This window comes from Dromaius novaehollandiae, chromosome 13, assembly GCF_036370855.1.
Source record: "Dromaius novaehollandiae isolate bDroNov1 chromosome 13, bDroNov1.hap1, whole genome shotgun sequence".
Classification (NCBI taxonomy): domain Eukaryota; kingdom Metazoa; phylum Chordata; class Aves; order Casuariiformes; family Dromaiidae; genus Dromaius; species Dromaius novaehollandiae.
Genome location: NC_088110.1, coordinates 7,113,292 through 7,130,676, shown reverse-complemented (window position 1 = coordinate 7,130,676; position 17,385 = coordinate 7,113,292). Strand labels below are relative to the sequence as shown.

Here is a 17,385-nt window from a genome sequence, read left to right as displayed (position 1 = left end):
TACACTTAGATAAATTAGTACTTCAGTAGAGGGGCTATAGTTTAAATACTGTCATAAATGAACGGAGTGCACTCCACAACATTTACCTTTTCTTTCTTTTTTCCTTGAAGTACTTATTCAGCCATTTGCTAATCTGTAAAATGTAGTAATTTGCCATGAGAGTCTTGTCAGTAGTGCAAATTAGAGGGGCTCAGTTGCACACGCAGGAAGGAAAGGAAATAAAAGGCCAAGTTAGACTCTACTAAGAATGAATTTAAAAGAAGAATAACAAAATAGGAGGTGTAAAATACACTGATATTTTAGCCACTGGGCCAAAATATCTTCTGAGGAAACATGAAACATTCACTGTTCTTTGCCTTCGCATTTGAATGCTGTCAAGGATGAGGCAGTATATAACTGGGAAGTCCATTTAGAGACTTAGGAAGACTGTGCCTGCTTTAGCAGAAGAACCATCAAGGTTTTTGTGAGTTGAGAGAATCTATATGGGAAGTAGGGAGCAAAGCAAGAGTCGATCATGAGTAGATCATGTGGTGTCAAAGGGTGGGATTTTGCAGCCGGTGCCTACAATGACTGTAACCTCTTGTGAATTCTTCAAGCTCTAAGAAGGATTGAGCTCATGTTGCTTCATTTCACTCAATAAGGTGTCTCCTGCCTGCCTCTCCATCTGCGTAGTGTAAGCCGCAGGGACATCTCTGAGATTTCTGTCCTTCTAGTTTGACTGAGATTGATGGATGGGCTAGAAATTACTAGGAGCTATGGAGCATAAAGGCACGAACTTGAATTACATGACTGCATAGCCTTGTTTGTTAAAGCAAGCTGGCTAAAAATTGAACAGCTGTCAGTTGTAGTTTAATGTACATGCATAATTGTAACCTGAGAGCTGAAAAACAACCTAGCTGAATATTTTAAAGCTAATTCTTCCTCATAGGTCTTTAGTCAAAGAATTTATGATTGTCAAAGCCAGCTTGGTAGTATGGGACAGAAGTGTGTCTTGCTCTGTGGGGGACAACAGTTCTGCCAGCTGTGGTCGTGGGACATTTGGTCTCTTTTGTTTTGTTCTAGATCAAGCAACTCGGGAAGGAGGGCCTTCAGGGGAAGGTATTAATAGTGTATTTCTTTGGGATAGCCAATGAGTTTTGATAAAGTTGCAGTGAACGAGCTGTTACCTCCATATCATGTAATATTTAGCAAAGTTAATCTTGAATATGATAGCTGCATGAAGATGTGTTGTGCACGTCCAGTGACAAAGCATCCAGCTGGGGAAAAAAAAGAACTACTACTAGCGTCCAGCTGGGGAAAAAAAAGAACTACTACTTTGCACTGCTGTTTTAAACTTCAAAACATTATGTGACATTTCCTATACTGTTATTGGTTTTGGTTGGTGTAAGGAAGTTTTATACTGAGGAGCATTAAGAAAAAAAATCAACACAGTCCTAGCAACGGTCTTGTTTATCATGCTGAAGTACCTTCTGGTAATGTTTTTTGTTCTCTTAACACTGAGTTTGTTCACTTTAAATTTGTTTCCTTTATGATAATGTAACCAATTTCAGGTTGACAGGACTTGTAGCCATGCATTCATCTGTAATAACAGGTCACATGTCACCTGATAATTTATGCGTCTGCAGTGAAACACACCTTATTTCAAACTGCCTTTCTTAAATGGGGAACTTCATGGTGTAAAAAATCCCAGATACTTAGATTATAAAACTAAATGAATTGCTGCATTCCTTTTCCTACTGAAGCATCTAGCAAATATCCAAAAGATATTTTTGGATACAAATACAACGGGATTATTAGAACATACTCTTATCCAGATCTTAATTTTACAGTATTTTTATACTGCTGGCAATGCTAGTGTAAGGAACTCCACTCCCACTTCTGTCAGCTCATTCCAGTGCTGTGATGTGTCATACCTTCAGTTGTGTTGCTACTGCTGTTAATTAGGCTATGCAGTATTGCTGAGCTTCAGCTGACCTGGGCAAGAAATAATTCCCGTTTCTGTATTTGCAGGGAGGGCTCCAAGTGTTTATAGAGGACTAGGTGACAAGGATAAGAATGGGACTGCCAGTTAGAATTGCCCCTGAAGTTGATCTGTAATAAGCATGTGTGTGTGTAAGCACTGTGATATATAGAGATTTTAAGTGTCTTGGGATGTGGTGATTGTTTTAAGTCCTCAGAAAAGTTAGGCTATGGGATAGTTTAAAAGTTCTCTTTTGGAGGAATGTTTGTCATATTCTGCAAATGTGCTACTTTGCTTATCTGTTAGAAGCTGTATAACTGTATGCTGTAGATCAAAATCAAAAAACAGAGTTAAAGAATTGGACAGTATTGCACTGGTCTAGTAAATATATCCTGTTTTTAGCATCAGAATTGCAGTCAAAAACTAAAATAGTACTTTTCAAACAGTGATTTAAACACAAAAAGACTCTGCTGTTGGAAACAGTGATGTTTATTGTATTTAAAAATCGGCCATGGGCTCTTTCAGTATGCATTTTAATGTGGATGTGCATTTTAATGTGGATTTCTGTGAATACAAAATACTGATCTTGTGGCTATAACATCAGGAGTGGAGAACAGGTGATGGCTCTTTTGGGAGAGTGGTGTCTGCAGAACTGCTTCTAGTTCTTTACCATTCAGAAAAGAAAAAAGCGCTCTGGAAAGACAGATGGGGAGCCATGAAGTGGCTCACAATACTGGTATAGGAATTTTTCTGCCTTCCCTATTCATATCACTTACTACCAAGGCTGCTTTTTCAAAAATTCAGCAGGTAGTAGCAGGAGGACTAGAATAATTTGCTCCCATTAACCTTATACTTGCTGCATTTTGTTGGTATGGCTTACGTTTTCATAGGAGCTGATGTTGATGAACTGGAAAGGTGGAACACAATCATTCTTTTTATAACATAGAATAATTATTTTTTTATGTATGGATGGATTTCTATTGGTGGTGATTGTTCTTGTAATTTTATAATAAATATTTGTTTATTTTTTCCCCAAAGTCTCCAATATAACCCCTGGAAGATGCCTTACAACATGACTTACCTTGTGGGGAAAACAACCAAAAATACAGACTCACTCCAGCCAAACCCATTTAGGGATTTCCTGTTGTTTGCTTCCATTTTGTGAGATAGTTTCGGTTTCTCCTTATCAAAGCTGTAAGAGTTAGGAAATGAGGCATCTTTATTATAGTGTTGCTTGAAGGGAGAACAGGAGTTTGAGAAAATGTTCTTCCTTTCTGAAACTGGAGAGGCATTCATAAAAAGATAGGTTTTAGTAGTTTTCTCTAAATAAAAGCTTGCGTCATTAAATAGAGTAAGAATTATTTTAGCATCCTTAAGTGCACTTTAAATACAATATATTTACATTTAATATCAGTTCAGGGTGTCCCCTTACTCTGGATTTTAAATATAATGCAAAAATGTACTGAACTTAATCTTGTGAGGGAATGCAAGGTTAGATAAGAATAGAAGAGTTACAGATAGAAAGAACAGAATAGAAAAGTTAACAGCTTATTCTGCTTTTCCCCAGTAGTGTTATTCAGCAGGCTCTTAAAGCAGCACTTGCTGGGGTGGGAGATTATGTTAACAGATACTTGTTCAGTGAAGACTTAAAAATTAGAGCCAACTTCCATTTTTGCTTTTGGTTACTATTAATGCAGTTATAACAATGAAGATGCGTCATACTGATACAATGTATTTTTTTCTGCTTTGGAGATGTGCCCGCGTACTGGTAGAGTTTTGTCTCTTCCCAGGGCAGGGAGGGGGGCTGTGGGGTTTCAGCTGTTGTCACATTTTTCTGGAGTGAACAGCTAACAGGCTGTCAACAAGTTGGGGAGATCCGTTCTCTGTTGCTACTTTGCAACATCCTACTCCCCACAGTTACTGAAGTTGTCTGGCCTTCTCTACCTGCTGAATAGAAGTTTTTATATTGTAAAAGCTGAGATGTGTTCCAGAAGAAGCTAACTCTTTCCTGTACCTTCCGAGAATATATTTGATGTGGTGAGATTTCAGGGGATCAGTGCATTTCTAGAGCTTTGTCTGTGGTTTTCAAACTCTAATACTAGTCCCTTTAAATTAAAGAAAGACCTGTGTTATTTTCTTGCCTGTAAGTATTTGACTAAGTATCATATTGATTCATTCATTTCCAGATGCCTGCACAGAGCTTGTCTCAAACAGTAAAGTGAAACCTAAGGTCCTTTATAGAGTATTGAGTTAGGTAAACTTTGTTTGTTTGTTACGCAGTCAAATAATTGAGAAAATTAGCAGGTAAGATTAGGTGAGAGTGCAAGAAAGAAACAAAGTAGTGGAGCTCCTTTACTGGACACACTTTTGGTAATAAAGCTAAAACATTTTGATCCTTAGGTTAGGCATCAAAGACTTTTAGGGAACTGTAGTGTTATAGAGCGCCTCTGAAATTGATCTGAACCGTAGTCATTCAGATACATTGTGCATCCACAACTCCAGTTGACTTGCATATGGTCATTAGATGTTTTTATATTTTTATATCTAGGTGCCCACACTTTGCTTTCATATTAAGAGTAACTGTACATCTAGTGTGGTGCCCACCTGATGGGTGGAACAAAAGATACATGCAATGCATCAGGCTTAGGTTAGTATAAATAGTCACTGTTACTTGTTCTGCATGTGAAAAATTGCACCTGAGGCATTTCACTGAGGCGGTAGGTTTAGCTGGTATTGTGTGCCAGTTTGCAGGTAGCTGTGCTCAGTGTGACAGACTACAGCCAAGGAGAAGTGGGTGCATGGGCACAGAACAGCAAGCCGCTGAAGCCTGGCATGTGTCCAGGGTGATAGCTTGGTGGAGCACGCAGGATGAAGCTTTCAATTACTTTCATTTTCTGGCAATTTAATATGCTCCATAACGTAGTACTTTCATTAAGGAGTACTTTTAAGATTTACAGTGAAGGAGGCCCACAGTTCTTGTGCAACTATCATATTCAGAAAAAGAGTCTAGCTGTATTTGACAGTGAACCACAAAAAAGCTCTCTTTTCAACCAAAAGCTTTCAAATGGAAACTTCAGTGTGCTGTAGACTCATTCTGTAATATCAGATGCTGGCTTTGCAGCATGCCCAGGTTAGCAGGATCTAGTTACATTAGTTTGATTTCCTCTCAGCGAATCATATGGTAAATCAGAACCTTTCTGGTTAAGATGCAGCAGCATTAATAACTGTAATATATTAGCTATAGAAGTGGAGAAAGCACTGTATGTGTACGTAATATGTATTACTGGGTTTGGTAGCTTTTAGAAGAAAAACAACATCCTACTAGACAGTGTGTGACATGAAAAGCAGGGCTTGTCTCCTTTTAGAAACATGACCGGTTTAAGGTTACTGTCCTTTACATAATTATTTATTTCCTGTTAATCTTAAAATTTAGTCATAAACTTAGTATTAAATGTGTTGTAAGGTTTGGATTACAGTAACCAAATTTATGTTGTAAAGTGACTATTGTACAGATAATAAAATGCTGCCTAGTCACATTGACAAATGAATAGCTGATTATTACTGCAGTGTTACAGGTAACAAATATGGGAGGTGGAAAAACTAGATTTTTTTTCCCTTGTATCTTCTTTTTTCCTTTCTGTAGTGTACTAGTAACACTTTTGGATTAGGTCTCAGGTATATGTATGTCCTAGGATTCTGTATCTGAAACACTGAGACAGTCATTCATTAGCAATGATAACAGGAAGCAAGGAAGAGAATGTAGAATATTATCAATATAATGAAAGAATAATAATTTGTAGTGCCTCACTGCCTGCTTTAATAGTTCCATGTATGCATCAAACAAGAAAGGAAAAAATGATAGAGCTCTGTGGGTCTTCGTTTGACAGTATGCTTGGCTTTGAAGAGCAATCCCAGCAGATGATGTGGGGCAACCGTTGAACAAGAAAGTAAGAAAACAGTTCAGAAGAAACTCTGGAAAAATAAAAGAAATCATTGCAGTTGATGTCAAGGTCGTCTTGATTTACCCATAGACCTAGTGGACTGGAAAGAATTTGTTATCCTTTCTAGGCATCCTTTGCTTGGTAGTTGCCTCTTCCCACAGATATGTCTAAGCTACAAGAAGTAAAGGAATCTTTCAAGTCATTGACAATGTAAACCTTTTAGCTTTCTATTTTTAGAATAGCTAGGATCATAATTAAGTAACTAGTCTTTGGGTGAGTAGATCCACAAGTGAAAATCAATCTTTTTGTTAAAGATAAGGGTGCTTTATATAATTAAATCAGGAATGTGTGACTCATTAAAATACCAGAGAAAGGCATTACCAGTCCTCAGAGTGCATGTAGCTCAGAAGAGAGATTTAGTCTTAAAATTCTATGCGCATACAGTATTGAAAGTAATACAACATTGGCTTGAATGGCTACACTGTAAGAAATGTGTTCTGACAGTAGAAGTAATGTTTTGTTCATGGAACAGATAGGGCAGGATTTTCTAGAAGATAGAAGTTTTTGCTATGTATATTCTTTCATTTTTTGAATGAATGTGTATGTGTGTATATATATATACACATATGTATATACATACATACACACACACACATATATATGAATATATATATTCATTTTCTTGGGGCTTCCTGGGTAGTGATATGCAGTGGATATGAAGGAACTATTAGAGGTTGTGGAACAAATTTAAAGTGGCTTTATGTCTTCAAGGGGGAAAACCAATGTCTGTATCAGTTGATGACAATGACTTATCCTCATCTTAGGAAGTATTGTGCTAGTGAAGGTCTTCGAGTGCACATCCTAAACTTTCCAGTAACAAGGTGTTGGGGAAATGCCATTTCATGAAAAGCCTACTCACCAGAGTACTCCTAGCTATTGGGAAGACTTCTGTCATGATTCTCTCTGGATATTGCCTGGTAACTTGGTTGCTTTTACATTAGCTTAACAAAGATGTTGTTCAGAGATGTATAGTGTACCTTCTGCTCCTGTAAGACAGCGTGTCAAAGTCTCTTGAATGCTGCTGAAAGTGCAGTCCTTGCTGCTGTGAATCAGGGCATAGGTGGAGAAGTCTACAGCTATTGTCTTACTCTGTTCCACTATTAATATTTTTTTAGCGATAATTCTTCCATGTGAACAGCCCAGTTGCCTATACCTACTGCTATTACTGGTTTTTCCAGGCAGCAGCAGCAGCATGAAATTGACATGATTCTTGACAATTTCATAGCTGCCCACAGGATTTTGAATAGCAGCAGGGGAACTGACTGGAATCTTGTTAATTTCACTCTGCTGCTGCCTGGCAAAGCTATTAGCAGCGGCAGATACCCTGGAGCTCTCTCTGTGCAGGCTCAAGAAGACAACATTGCATTGGTTTATATTCAGTTATATTTGGATAATTATCTTTGCAACCATGAAAACTCAAAACATATTTTTCCAAATAAAATTTTCAGTTTTTTAAATACATGTCTGCCTCCGGGTTTTCCTTTCCGCCTTCTCCTATGTATTTGTCAGTTAAGAATTTCTTTCTTAATGCTGGTAGATGGAATAGCTTTGTAAGCCACTGGCGAAAGGATATCCTCCTTTAGGATGTTTGATGCGCATTATCCCTCAATGAGGGGGATGGTATTTTTGGCTTAGCAAAGGCTTTGTCCTTTCTGTTGTAGATGCTATGCAGATGTTGTCCTTTGCAGTGTAGGGCTGTTTCTGGTTCTTCTAATCTCAAAACACTGGTGTTTCTTTTCAGATTTTGGGTTTTGTGACAGTGGTGACTTTCTTGATGCAGATTTTAGTTTAGGAAAAGCAAGTGGTACCTTCCTGCATTTTCATGTATGGCATTCCTATCTAGTTAGAAATATTACAGCAAAATTAAAAAAAAAAATGTCCTCTGTTTTCTAACATAGTTTACTGTTTGTGGCGGGCAGGAGGCATACTATAAACAGAAGCGATAGTATAGAACAAGAAGCAGAGGGTCAAGCCTCAGGAATGAAAACATACAGTTGCCTAGTCCAGTGAACTCTGAATTCTATGGTAATGAAGTAGTAAAAGTTATTCAGGAATGATTATACTTGAGAGGCAGGTTTGAGCTGAGGAAATGTATAAGAAGAAATTTTGTTTTAAAGTAACAGTCTCCAGAAAGATTATTGCAAAAGATTTACCAAAGAAGCTGCCATTTCTAGTATTGCATATAGAACCATTAGGCATTTTTTTTCTTGTTTGCTATCCCTAGGATGTTCAGGGAAGTACAAATTTCTTTTTCTTTAAATCCTCTAACATTACTAGCTTTAGTAGCTTTTGGTTTAGAGCTAAAATTACACTGAGAATGAAGTAGGAAAAAATTTTTGTTTATCTCAAAATATTAAAATAATACATTGTTTAGCATTTTTCACTAACTTATGAAATAATGCCCTAAAAGATAAATCACTGCAATTTCTGTTACAGGTTATATAACTATAATTTAGAAGCATCTTGGTTAGAGCTTGAAAAAATAAAATTAAAATTTAATAATTGTATATTAAGCTGCACATTTACAGAAATAGCTTTGAATTTAAGGGGTGTTGTTTACACAAGAATCCATTTAATGTATCACTACCACTAATATTTTAAATGGACAATGAAGTTCTTTTTGAAGTGAGTCTTAAAAGAAGTGAAAGCCTGATTAAGTGTGAGACCTAACTTTAAAAATCTCAAAATCACTGCAATATTTTGAACTCTCAATGGAAATCATACAATATATATTTTTTACTTATTTCATGGTGCATAGTAAGAAAAAATCCAACTATATTCTGATCTGTCTTCATTCTTCTTGAATGGGCTTTGGAAAAAGATGCTACTGCCAGGATATAGCTATGTGAAAGTTCGTTTTGTTTTGTTTTTTCCCTTTTAACAACTTTTCAAAAACCTGATACTTTCTTTTAGGTTTGCTTTGATATGTTAACAATACCTTTTTTAAATTTTGTCAGATCTTTTAAAATAACATTTCCAAATAATCTTGGAGAGAACAGGAGTTTACTACATAGTCATGTTCCATGTAGTTGAGGAGGTCTATAGGTCAGGCAGGGGGAGGAATAAAATCGACTTAAGGGAATTCTTCCATTTTCTGTAGGAAATAGAGAAGTCTGTAACAGAATGCTTCTGATCACTGTTTCTGGCTTACAGTCATAAGTTCAGCATAAAAAAGTGAAAGGTATCTTGGAGAGCAAAATATGTTTGAGGCCACAGACCAAGGGGGAGGGGTGTGTGTGTCGGTGTCCGTGTCCTCCCTCGGTTTAGAAGAGAGAGCTATAAAGTTGCAGTGAACTCGAATACACAGAAATGGTTAATTCCCACGGTTTTCGGCCGAAGTGAAACGGCATTCATGGTGTTACTGCAGGAGGTGGAAAAGTAAGAGTTAATCACTGTACCACATGCAGGGAAGAGCAGCCCGTTGGGGGTTAAATTGCAGAGTCTAATGGAATAATAACTGGTAGCACCATCTGCTGGCCTACTTCCGCAGAAGGAGTCAGTATTTTTAACGACATCTCTAATATTCATGCTGATGCATTTTGATGCTTTGTGCATTCATTTCTTTCTGTGCTTTGTTGGAATCTGGCTATCTGCTTACAGCTATTGTTGAAATTCAGCTCTTTGCGGGAGGTCGACGGTCTTTGTCGTACCTGAGTTGGACGATCAGTGGATGTATACTTGTCAAGGGAGAAAGATGTGGATAAATCACAATGTGTATTTGTGGAGGGTTGTGCATATCTTGGCTGCAGCTTGCTAAATAGGCCATTTAGCAATCTTCTTTCAATGCTTTTCTCTTGAGCACTGCCTGGGGTGCTGAAAAAGCAGAGGGCAAGCCTTTGTCTGACGCCAAAAATGTCTTCAGTGAAGAGGCCAAGAGGAAGGGTAAGTGAAAGCCTGAATGAGTGGGAGGAGGAGGGGTTCTTTGGGCTAAAAGGCTAATGGGATTGAATAACCTTCCTTATTACTGGCTGCTGCTGCGGGAGTCGTGCTGCATCGCCATCTTGAGCTTGTTGCTGTTTTCTCGAGTCTTGGTTATTTGTTATAGCCTGTAGGCCTTAAGGTGGCATTTTAGAGAGTGATCCTAAACCCTGCCTCCTTCCCAGTGCTGCAGCACTGCTATTAAGCCTTTGAGGCACGTATAGAAAATGTATCCAGTGAAGTGCACTGGATTTGGCCTGAAAATGTGTTTGGAAATTCCTGGTGGCTTTTCTTCATGCAGTAGTCAGAGGCGCATTTACGGGTGAGAACGTAACATAACTGTTATCTGCTGGGCTTTTTTGTCTGTTTGAATAGGAAATTCTTTCCATTCCTCAAAGGGGAAGGGGGGAGGGGAGGAAAGCAAAAACATGTCTTCTAGTCTGCTTAAAGAGAGACTGATAACTTGAATATTGAAGTCTTAGTGTAAACAATTCTGCATAGATGAAGCCGTGATTAAAGACCCTAAAATAAAAGCAAGAGTTGCATCCTCTAACTAATGTATTAAACTTCATGTTGTTCTAAATAAAATAAATACTACTTTCAGATCTATTTACTAATATGCTGCGTAGTTTAGTTGTGGTTTTGTCTTTTTCTTAATCTTGATTTTGTTCAAGCGTCTGCTCTGTTTAGCACAAGTTAGTCTTGCAGGTCTTATGTCTACTTTAAGGTATCTATGGCCCTGATGTCTTATCAAAAGAGGAATATTTATGCTGTTACCTCTGGTAATTCTTTGCTTTTTCAGATTTTGAGAAGAATATTTGTTGGAAATGTGTGTCAAATGTGTGGGAATGTTTAAGAATTGGTGACTCTAACTACAGAGGTGGAAAGAAGGGCGAGAAAATTTTAGAAAAATATATTCTAATGATTTTTCAGTATGTAGACTGCTGGTTTAAAACACAACAATTGATGTACTTATTCTGAAACCCACGCCATTCTGTGGTGAAACAGAATCATTTTCCTTCTTTGTTGTGTCCTTGCATGAATCCCCGCCGGTTTGATCCTTTTTTTTAATGCAATTCCAGATTTAAAAACACTTGCATATTTTCTAAAAGAATGTTAGTATTGTTAAAATAAGGGGATTTTGTTTACTTTTTGTTTCTTGTTACAGCCTCCTTCCTCCAAAAAGACTGATGGTTCAGGATCATATACTAAGTTGCAGAATACCCAGGTGAGGGCAATGTCTGAAAAGAAGCAGAAGAAAAAAGCAGACTCTGAAAGTAAACAAGAGAAGGCAAATCGCATAATATCCGAAGCAATTGCAAAAGCAAAAGAGAGAGGAGAGCGAAACATTCCGCGAGTAATGAGCCCTGAAAACTTCCCCAGTGTTTCAGCTGAAGGAAAAGAGGAAAAGAAAGGAAGAAAAGTTAAATCGAAACCAAAGGACAAGGAGGGCAAAAAGGCGAAAACTGGTTCTTCATCCAAAATTAAAGAGAAAACAAAAATTGGGTAAGTAGATTAAAATGTCCTCTTATTTCTCCTCAGTTTGCAAACGTTCTGTTAAAATGACAACTGCTTACTGGTAACAAAATACTCTCCTTCACTGCCTACAGAAAATTCTTTCTGATTAAGTCCATGTGTGGACTTTCTTATTCAGGAACAAGAATGCTTTGTTTTCTCTTTAGATTAAATTATTTTAGGACTGTCCTTTGAAAAGAATAGCTTTCATATTTTAAATTCATAGCCTACATTACTCTGTACTTTGAAGCATAGACAAGACCAAAGTATCTTTCATCTACCAGTGTAATCTGTTTTGAGTTTGAATTAAGTTTATCTGATACTATAAATACTGTCTTTATCAATTCTGGCGTATAACATCAATGCAGTATATATGATAAACTGCATAGGAAGATACTGGAAGTTTAATGAACTTTTGGGGAGGTGAATATTCATGTAGGTATCACATGTTGTATCAAAGGTAAAGTGTATATTGAAAAATTTTTATTGAAGTGCTTTGTAGTCCTCAGTCCTATCAGCTTGATCTGCCATCTTAAAGCAGACTCAGCTGGGTCACGCTGGGTTGGTACCTTGGTAAGGTGCCTCCAAAACACTTGCAAGGTGTTCAGGTGCTGCTAGGGATTCAGTAGGTGGCCCTCCTTCTGACTTCAGAGCTAACCCCCTTCTCCAGTATAGCTTTAAAGGAAAGTGTGTGATTTCTAATGCTAAGTCTGTCAAGTAGGGCTTGAAACAGAAAATCTTAGCTATGATGTGATTTTTATTTTTGGAATACTATGCCCTTTTTGCAGTAACAGAAATATTAACTGGCACATCTGTCCAGAATTAAATGTCTTGCATACATATTTATATTCTTATGTTTATGGAGCATAAATGAATGTTCTTTTAATCAGCTCATTTCTCTGCAATCTAGTTTGCAGTTTTTCTAGATTTGTGCTTTGCTTATGTATTGAGAAGTTATCCTATAGTATAAAGGTTATTACTGTAAACTCTCATTAATTCTTAACCTGAACTTTCCTAGTCTCTATTTCCTTCCCTTCTAGTTACGGCTCGACATGTGAATCATGTTCATTATACTCCTTAACACTGATTCCTGGCTCATTTTCCTCCATCTGTTTGTCAAAAGTGGGGTTTGGGATATTTACTTCCAAAGTTAATTTCACTTCATATTCCTAAATTAAATCATGTTCTATGACAGATGGACACCCAAGCTGGTAGAGAGACTCCAAATTAACTGACTATGGTCAACTTCATTTAGTAAATTTGCATTGATCTGTCAAGGTTTGTCTGCCCATTATTTACCTGTTTAATCAGCTCATGCCCCAAATAGCACTCTTAACTTCATCCTGCTGCCAGACAGTGCTCTGACTGTGCATGGGACACGTACCTGAGGGTTTACTAGTCAGAGTCTGCTAATGAGCACTGGCGGGAGGCTTCCTGAACCGAGAATTACAGACTCTACAGTTTCTATAGACTTTGGACAGTTGTAAATCTGATGTTTCCTGGCTCCCAGTTTCTTCACTTTTTTGTATCTGAATAGCTTCATGTGTTATGTTATAATTGCACTACTTTATGTTTTCAGTTAAATATAAATAAAATACAAAATATTTAGGAAGGATATAATATAGCTACTTTGAAGAGCAGTGAATTAAAAAATGGCTCTTTTGGAGGAAAAAAAAAAAACCAAAATCCTTCCAGACTTTGCCTGAAGTGCAAATGGAGCTATTGCTCTTACATACAAGTAATAGTTTCTATAGAATGTTTACAGTTGGCTTTTCAAAAATGGCTAAAAAATTGTATGATTACCAAAGTTCTTTTTATTAAAATTTGTTTTATTTGAAGAAAAATAAAATGAAATCTAGTAATAACTAAGAGTTTTAAATGTCTTCTAACACTTTCTTCCTATATTACAGTCTCATGAAAATATTGTTTAATGAATCTAAGCACGTTCTGGAAATTACTGTGATGTCAAAATATGATTAAGGTTTTGAATGTGTGAGTTGTTGGCTTACATTTGTTTCTCCCATTACCTTAAAACAAAACAAACTCTGATTGAATCATCGTTTGGTTTAGTTGGTCAAATCTTGGGAGAAAGTTTTACCATGTTAAGATAATATCTTGAAAAGACACGAGTGCTTTGGGGAGGAAGGGGAAGGAATGACTTGTTTCATTAAAACTCTTGGTTTTCTCTTGGAAACCAAGATTTTTGAGGTCCTTCTAAAGTGAGAAAACTCACTTTTTAATTAACTTAAGGGAAAAAACAGTTTAAAAAGAGGGGGGAGGCACTATATATGACAGGGCATTTTCTTTCCTGTTTAAGTGCAAGCAACCTGAAAGCTGAAGACTCTGAAAAGTCCCATTATAAAAAATAAAACAGATTACAAACTGGGACTGTTATCAGCTGCCGTTCTTTTACAAGCAGTAACATCACCAATGACATCTTACAGTTACAGGTATACAGTAATAAAATCAGCTAAGTATGCATTCTAATAAGTAGGGAAAACTTGTTTGTGTGTGTCTGGCTTTCCTTTTTAAAAGGACATCCACTCTGATATGTCTGTCCCAGATGACATCTTTTTTTCTTGGTGATTTCTGTAGTTAATTTGCAGTAACTCTTAGGTATGCAAATTCAGCTGGATTCTAGGCGTCCGCCTGGTGCAGGACAGGGTGTGGAGTTAGGCTCCTTTGAGGAGAGGTCGGAAGGCAGGCTCATTTTTCAGGGGAGTCCAACTTGCTTTGCAGGCTGGTATACAGAGCTGGAAGAGCAGAGACTGCTTATAAATATATTGATTTTTCTGGGAAGAATGATTTTTATCTGATCTTTCACATCCCTGGTAGCATCAAACCTTGTCTATGCAATGTGAGCACAATTGTGCCTTCTGCAGGCTAGTACTCAAACTATAAACTGTGGTTTAGATTGTGGTCACAGCCTTTGCTAGGAACTTGCAAAGGTCCTGACCATGTGGCATGTGCTATATTGCTCTTGAGTATTTGTAGAGTGCCGGTTTCCAGCTCTGGCTGGTAGCAGGCTGATACACTGTGCCTGGCTGGTCTGGCGGAGCTGGGACCTCCACGCTGCTTGCTGAACATACCTTGATAAAATTGCCCAGTAGCCATCAGTAACAATGTGTCCATAAAAACGTAATATAATACAGTGCGGCTTTCGCTGAACTTAAGTAGCCCTCGTCTAGGATCAAAATAAGTTTAACTACTCTGTGTCATAATTTAGGGGACAGGACAATTTTAATCATTTTTTTTCTTGCTAATTATACATAAATTGGTATGGCTTTTCAGGCTTCATACTAACTATTTATATTTTCTTTAGTGATTCCTATGAGATCTACATGTACAGTAAAAACTTACACCATGATTCTTTTCAGTTTATCATTGTTACATATAAATTACCAGCAGCTACTTTTTAGGCAGGCTACAGTTTTATTCTAAAGGCAGGGATTAAGGTTTTTAATCCTCTGATCTATTGAAGTCAAAGAAATAACACCTATTAATTTCAGTCAGATGATTTAGAGCTGGATTCAATAATTAAAGCTGCTGTGCCACAAGCGTTGGTGAAGATAAATGACTGAATTCTTATTGCTAAGAATGTTCCAAGTGTGTGACAAATCACGGGAAGTAAAGAGTGTATGTATAATGTATTTAGCATTACCAAATTATGTAACCAGTTTGTTTTCTGCATTGGTTACTCATCAAGTTAATTCTTTACAACTGACGTATTTTACAATTTTTGTGAGGATTGCAGACCCACTTTTCTTATTCTGGATAGTCAGCATAGTGCATTGATGTTTAGGAATCTATTTAAATGCTTAACATTTTTGCATAGAATTTGTATCTATTTATGGGCTTTTCTAATTGATTATCATTCCAGTTCTTCCATTTAAGGTGATGCATATTTAAACTAGAAAGTGTACTGTAATACCACTTGATGTAAAGGATAGAAGAATGATGAATTCATGAACATTCTGTTGTGCAGAAAAGTAGATTGGCATTTAGATTTTATAACTCTCACTGTATTCCCACCTACTCAAACATAAAATTAAATATCATGGCCCTAATGAAAAGCAGCAGCTCCACATTACTGAGGTAGAGGACAATATCAGTAGACTTCCTCCCCACCGCCACTGCATTATTAAAAAAAACAAACAAAAAACAAACAAAAAAACCAAAGTAGATTTACAGAAGTTTGATTCAGAGTGGTAGCCCTTTAAGTTCGAAACGGTTTCCTGTTATCAGAACCACGCTGATTGTTTTATGTACTAAAAGGAACAATGGTGCATCTTCTTTTAATTATTAACCCTTTAAATTATGTAGTACCTGAATCCAGCAAGTCCTTTGTGATCCAGTGCACTACTCAAATGAGTAAATGTCACTGCAGCCATGAAGGAGGTCTCAGATACACCCTTTACAATACAGAGTGTTTTAGGGACCTAAGACCCTGACAGCAAACCTTTATATGATCACTCTTTGATCTGATACTGTTAAGATAGTTTGAATCCTGTCTAATCCTCAGTTAGCAACAGGAGACATAAAAAAGCAAATGACTCCTGTGTTACGCTGGCCCTATATCATTTAAGATTAAAAGCAAGAGCTTCAAGTGAATTTCATGGGTAGCAGACAGTATGAAGTTGCTTCTTGTAGTGTATTTCATGTGAATCATCGCCAAATGTTGGGTAATAAATCCATGCCCATGGGAGCAGGAGAGGTCTCACTGCAGCTCTCTGTTCTGTTAGACTGTAACCCCTGTTCGGTCGTGGTTGGAAGGGGCCCACGCGTTCCAGGTCGGACCGTCCTTCTGCCATGCGCTTGCGTGCGCTGAGCTGCGACTCCTCGGTGTTGTTGTCGCTCCACTTGAATTCTGGTTTTGATGTGGAAGACGGGTTTGAGAGACATAGTCTTCAGTTTCTTGTGCAGGCTACGTGAATGCAAAACAGTATGGTTTTGTCAGCCACATACCTAAATGCTAGTTTGTTCTCTTGCATTATTATTCTAATTCGGTACAAGCTTGAAAATTTGTTTGTTGGAGACTAGACTAGTGTTTTAAAAATCAGCACACTATCCAGGTATTAGTGTCAGATATAGCTGGAGACGGAGACAGTGGCCAATTTTAGTATGCTATTATTGTTTATTAAGCGTGTGCTAAAATGATAAGAACTTTTTTTATACTGCCAGTATCTCTGATTTCAAGAGGATGCTGTATCTTGTAAAGAGAAAATCTTCCTTGGGTTTTGCCAATAGACAAGTGGTTTTTTTGTTTTTTTTAACTAAGTTTATTAAAGAATACTAACATAGCTGTTGATAAACATAGATGTCTTATTGCTGGTAATATAACAAGTGATTTGACCATGAATTCAAATATCTGGGAGGTGGCTGTTTGACACACTAATAGTTAGATACTTAGTGTTTCTCTGTTTGGAGAAAATTGAAGTAAAATCATGTATCAAAGCCATGCATCAAAGTCCAGCAGTATCTTATTATTTCTCATACGCATAATTCAAATTTGCCATTTTCCTTTACTTTTCTAATATTTCCTCATGTTTGCTATTTGGAAGGCTTTGAAAATTGTTCTTCACAATTTCAAAGCTGTTTAAAGTACTGACAACTCTTCCATCGCATTTCTCTGCTTTCAAACAGAAGGGGGAATGCAACAGATTCTTAGAAGTTTTTCATTTATAAGGAAGAAGCTGCACAGTTCGGAGATGTGTTCCTCAACTTATAGTTCGTGGTGGTCCTCCTGATAGTTCGAGTCTTCTGGGTTTGTGGTCCCAAAACACTGAGTTATGTGCTAAGGATTAGAAGTAATAGGTTTCTCAGCACTTTTAATTTATGGATACAGAGAAAGGAAATATATGCTGAAGAAATCTGCATTTTCTAATTATAATATTTCTAGATGTTATATAATAAGATGTTTTAGGTTTTTAAAAAGCAAGAAAAAGTGAAATTGGTGTGGAGTGCAGTGATATTATTTACACTGTGTCTACA

The 17,385-nt window shown here is 37.2% G+C and overlaps 1 protein-coding gene across 11 annotated transcripts in view; it reads left to right on the top strand.

Annotated features, from left to right (window-relative positions):
- The window catches only part of CHD9 (chromodomain helicase DNA binding protein 9), a 105,416-nt gene that overhangs the window by 32,983 nt on the left and 55,048 nt on the right, over positions 1–17,385 (top strand). For 8 of the 11 annotated variants that reach the window (XM_064519540.1, XM_064519537.1, XM_064519541.1 and 5 more), the window contains exon 5: positions 11,048–11,385. In XM_064519540.1, the coding sequence (XP_064375610.1) occupies positions 11,048–11,385 (338 nt within the window). Of the gene's footprint in view, positions 1–9,436; positions 9,844–9,913; positions 10,202–11,047; positions 11,386–17,385 lie in introns of those variants that run through there. The other 3 variants (XM_026102174.2, XM_026102173.2, XM_026102175.2) reach the window with 2 other exon arrangements.